The sequence below is a fragment of the Gadus macrocephalus genome, chromosome 12 (genome assembly GCF_031168955.1).
Source record: "Gadus macrocephalus chromosome 12, ASM3116895v1".
NCBI classification, from domain to species: domain Eukaryota; kingdom Metazoa; phylum Chordata; class Actinopteri; order Gadiformes; family Gadidae; genus Gadus; species Gadus macrocephalus.
The window spans coordinates 26,990,160-26,995,159 of NC_082393.1; the positions used below are offsets into that span (position 1 = coordinate 26,990,160).

Here is a 5,000-nt window from a genome sequence, read left to right on the forward strand (position 1 = left end):
AGGGGCTCCCTTGATGTACAGCGTGGTGCTGCCTCCGCCCTCAGGTACACCGTCACAGAGGACGGCTCCCTGCTCCTCCACGCGGCCCAGGTGACGGACACGGGCCGCTACCTGTGCATGGCCACCAACCCGGCCGGGACCCAGCGGAGGAGGGTGGACCTGCAGGTGCACGGTGAGGACAGCAGCGCCAACACAGCAACATGCACAAGCTCTTCTTTGTCTTTCTAACGAGGTCCTAACGCTCTTTATGTTGGGGGGGTGTCGTGTCCCTCAGTGCCGCCTTCTGTCGCCGGCGGGCGCTCAGACCTCACGGTGACGGTGAACGTCCAGACCACCCTGGCCTGCGAGGCCACCGGCATCCCCAAGCCCAGCGTGAGCTGGACCAAGAACGGCGGGCCCTGAACACGGACCAGAACCAGAACCTGTACCGGTGGGGCGCTGCTCTGCCTCCTGTCGCCCCTGGTGTTCTGTTAGCGCGTTGTGGAGCTAAACGGGTCGTGGCTCCGACCCGTTTATGATTGACTCTTCTGGAGCGTCACAATGAGCGGTGTTGTTTATGAAATGTTGTTCTCTTCTGCTGTCACCAGGTTACTGTCGTCTGGCTCCCTGGTTGTCATGGCGCCCACGGTGGAGGACACGGCGACGTATGAGTGTCTGGCCTCCAACGAGGCCGGAGAGGACTCCCGCACCGTCAACCTCACTGTTCAAGGTCAGACAACAAGACTGAGGTCACAAAGCAGCAGGTCTTGTCAGACAGCATCACATGACCCCCGGGTATAGATCGAACAACGTTAAGTCGTCAATCTTCCTACCCGTGTGTGAATGTGTGTGTGCCGCGTTGGTAACTGGCCTGTGTGTGTGTGCGTGCGTGCGTGTGCGTGCGTGTGCGTGCGTGTGCGTGCGTGTGTGTGTGTGCGTGTGTGTGTGCGTGCGTGCGTGCGTGTGTGTGTGTGTGTGTGTGTGTGCGTCCCCGCGTCCCAGTGCCCCCCTCCCTGGCGGACGCGCCCTCGCAGCTGGAGGTGCTCCGGCTGGCCCCGGTGGTCCTGGGCTGCTCTGCGTCCGGAGTCCCTGAGCCGACTATCACCTGGAGCCGGGACGGAGTGGAGCTGTCCAATCAGGGAGCAGGTTACACCGTCCTGCCCTCAGGTCATTATTATAACCCTAACCAGCAGGTCATGGTGCTGTTACCTGGAGGAGGTGAAGCCGTAGAGACAGAGAGCACAACGACGGGACGGGCAGCAAAGCTTTGAGGTTAAACAACCAAAGAGATGTCCCCTCTCCCTCTGCTCCCGCCCTCCCACGCTTCTCCCCCAATGAGAAGTGGTGCATCTCACACACCTGTGATTGACAGACAAGCTGGAGTCCCCAAACCAATCAGTCAGAAATTAGCAGGAAAGAATCTAAAATAGAAATAGGCTCTCAGAGCGGCAGGCGTATTGAACCCTCACTAATAGCTGAGGTAATGGTCATTCTTGCAAATTACATTTCAAATATTGTTTCTATTATTATATGATTCAAATATCAGCTCCTGATTCTCACCAGGAGCTGATATTTGAGTCATTCAGATAAAGAAATAAGCCATGTTTTATTTCTCCTCAGGGCCGCTGGAGATCCCCTCGGCCGAGCTGCGGCACGCCGGGCGCTACCTCTGCGTGGCCCAGAACGCGGCGGGCTCCACCCAGCGGCGTGTGCAGCTCAGCGTGCTCGGTGAGAACCCCCTGGGACACCAACGGGCCGGGCCTTAGGGACATGAGGCCTTAGGGAGACGCCTCATCAAACTAAGGCAGAAAAACAAATAAATGATCAAATATGAATCAAGTGTGAAGTCCTCAAGCAAGGATATCCCAATGTCTGCTACAGCCGGCGTTAAAATGTTAAAAGGCCGAAAACCTCTGAAGCTAAATGTTCTCGTCCCAACCCGAGGTTGGAACTGAGGCACCTCAGTGAGGGGACCCCCACCTGTGTGTCCTCTTGACAGCGGCCCCCCTGTGTCCCCAGAGACGCCCCTGATCCTGGAGCACCCGTCCCACCTGGACGTGATCCTCCACAGCCCGGTCACCCTGCCCTGCAGAGCCACCGGCTCGCCCAGACCCTCCGTCCGCTGGCAGAGGGAGGGCATCAACACCCACACCCGGGGTAGGCGTCACTAGTACTGTGTACTGCGTACTGCGTACTGCGTACTGCGTATACCTAGGTCTGTGTGTGTGTGTGTGTGTGTGTGTGTGTGTGTGTGTGTGTGTGTCTGTCTGTGTCTGTGTCTGTGTCTGTGTCTGTGTGTGTGTGTGTGTGTGTGTGTGTGTGTGTGTGTGTGTGTGTGTGTGTGTGCAGTGTGGAGCTGTGTATACCTAGGTCTGTGTGTGGTGTGTGTGGTGTGTGTGTGTGTGTGTGTGTGTGTGTGTGTGTGTGTGTGTGTGTGTCTGTGTCTGTGTGTGTGTGTGTGTGTGTGTGTGTGTGTGTGTGTGTGTGTGCAGTGTGGAGCTGTGTATACCTAGGTCTGTGTGTGTGTGTGTGTGTGTGTGTGTGTGTGTGTGTCTGTGTGTGTGTGTGTGTGTGTGTGCAGTGTGTAGCTGTGTATACCTAGGTCTGTGTGTGTGTGTGTGTCTGTGTGTGTGTGTGTGTGTGTGTGTGTGTGTGTGTGTGTGTGTGTGTGTGTGTGTGTGTGTCTGTGTCTGTGTGTGTGTGTGTGTGTGTGTGTGTGTGTGTGTGCAGTGTGGAGCTGTGTATACCTAGGTCTGTGTGTGTGTGTGTGTGTGTCTGTGTTTGTGTGTGTGTGTGTGTGTGTGTGTGTGTGTGTGTGTGTGTGTGTGTGTGTGTGTGTGTGTGTGTGTGTGTGTGTGTGTGTGTGTGTGTGTGTGTGTGTGTGTGTGTGTGTGTGTGTGTGTGTGTGTGCAGTGTGTAGCTGTGTATACCTAGGTCTGTGTGTGGTGTGTGTGTGTGTGTGTGTGTGTGTGTGTGTGTGTGTTAGGCCTTTCACACCAAATAGAACCAAGAGCCAGTTCCGGGCTGGTGCTAGGGCCAGTTCAAATCTGGTTCCAGCCTTATCCCAGTTATGAACCCAGTTGGTTTCACACCGGCCAGAGCCAGCCATGGAGCCGGCGAGAGCAACGTCATGACGTCACTGCAAACGTCTGCATACGTCTCCGCTTTCAAAGATAGCCTTTGTCCGGGTTGCTCCCTCTAACTTGTTCTGGACCTCGGTAGAAGTCCAGAATCCAAGGAGACAGGTTGTCTCCTCCACTGCGTTTTCGTCTTCACGACGTCCATTGTTTTCTTCTGTGTTTTTAAAAATGCCGGTCTTTGTAGGTCTTCCTGTTTATGGAGGTAAGGATAACCCCGCCCCCTGCCCCTGGCGTAAAGGCAGTTCTCGTTCTAGTCCAGCTCAATCCTGGGGTTGGAGTTGAACCGGTTTTTACAGGCCGGAGCCGGTTCTCTGGCGATGTGAAACCAAAACCCTGGCTCGAGCTCCGCACTAGCCCGGAACGGGCTCCGGTTTTGCGGCGGTGTGAAAGGCCTATGTGTGCACTTGTGTCCCCTCCAAGCTTACCAGCGTTGTCCTCTCCGGTGTTGCTAGGCGCTGGCTTCACCGTCCTCCCCACCGGAGCTCTGCTCATCTCCAAGGCCTCGGCAACCGACGCCGGGACCTACATGTGTGTGGCGCAGAACCCAGCCGGGACCGCCCTGGGCAAGACCAAGCTCAGGGTCCAGGGTAGGACACGCACGCACGCACGCACGCGCACGCACGCACGCACACACGCGCACGCACGCACGCACACACACACACACACACACACACACACACACACACACAGAAGAACTGTGTCCTCAGTGCCTCCTGTGTCCTCAGTGCCTCCGGCCATCAGCTCCGACGCCGCCCACTACCTGCGCCGCCTGGACTCCTCGGTGACGCTGCGTTGCCACGCCGACGGCTCCCCCCCCCCCTCCATCTCCTGGCACAAAGACGGCGGTCCGCTGGCGGAGTCCCTGCGGCTGCGGCCGCTGGCCTCGGGCTCCCTGCAGATCGCCTTCGCCCGGCCCGGCGACACCGGCCGCTACACCTGCCTGGCGGCCAACCCCGCCGGCTCGGCCAGCCGGGAGATGAGCCTCACCGTGCAGAGTCAGTCACCGCCGCCGCCTCTGATTGGATGAAGGGACGTTGCCGGGCAACACCCTGTATTTGCACCCGAGATCTGCTTTGCGTTATATGATCTCAGAATGAAAATGCAGATTTATTTTATTTATTTATACCAGATTTATAATATAATGTGTTCCACCACGCCACCCACACCTTTTTATATTATTGACTCAATGTGGTTCTCTCCCATCCCGTCCCGTGGCTCCTCCCCCCAGTCCCTCCCTCCATCAGGGGCGGGGCTCTGGAGGTGGCGGTGGTGGCGGGGGGCCAGGCGCAGCTGCTGTGCTCCGCCGAGGGGGTCCCGCAGCCCTCCCTGTCCTGGGAGAAGGAGGGCGTCCCGCTCAGCCAGAGCACCGGGGAGTTCACCGTCCTGCCCTCGGGGGAGCTGCTCCTCGACGCCGCTCAGGTAGCGTTAGCTCTTATAGCTTATAGCTAAGGTAGCGTTAGCTCCCTATAGCTTATAGCTCAGGTAGCGTAGCTCCCTATAGCTTATAGCTCTGGTAGCGTAGCTCCCTATAGCTTATAGCTCAGGTAGCGTTAGCTCCCTATAGCTTATAGCTCCGGTAGCGTTAGCTCCCTATAGCTTATAGCTAAGGTAGCGTTAGCTCCCTATAGCTTATAGCTCAGGTAGCGTAGCTCCCTATAGCTTATAGCTCAGGTAGCGTAGCTCCCTATAGCGTACAGCTCAGGTAGCTTTAGCTCCCTATAGCTTATAGCTAAGGTAGCGTTAGCTCCCTATAGCTTATAGCTCAGGTAGGGTTAGCTCCTATAGCTTATAGCTCAGGTAGCGTAGCTCCCTATAGCTTATAGCTCAGGTAGCGTAGCTCCCTATAGCTTATAGCTCAGGTAGGGTTAGCTCCTATAGCTT

General features: G+C 56.7%; 1 protein-coding gene across 1 annotated transcript in view; it reads left to right on the forward strand.

Annotated features, from left to right (window-relative positions):
- LOC132468597 (hemicentin-1-like) overlaps nucleotides 1-5,000 on the forward strand; it is a 23,560-nt gene that overhangs the window by 669 nt on the left and 17,891 nt on the right. Inside the window, exons 3-11 of the mRNA XM_060066319.1 lie at nucleotides 45-172; nucleotides 275-430; nucleotides 588-709; nucleotides 982-1,146; nucleotides 1,600-1,707; nucleotides 1,999-2,136; nucleotides 3,572-3,706; nucleotides 3,845-4,114; nucleotides 4,348-4,538. Coding sequence (XP_059922302.1) covers nucleotides 45-172; nucleotides 275-430; nucleotides 588-709; nucleotides 982-1,146; nucleotides 1,600-1,707; nucleotides 1,999-2,136; nucleotides 3,572-3,706; nucleotides 3,845-4,114; nucleotides 4,348-4,538 — 1,413 coding nt within the window. The remainder of the gene's footprint in view (nucleotides 1-44; nucleotides 173-274; nucleotides 431-587; nucleotides 710-981; nucleotides 1,147-1,599; nucleotides 1,708-1,998; nucleotides 2,137-3,571; nucleotides 3,707-3,844; nucleotides 4,115-4,347; nucleotides 4,539-5,000) is intronic.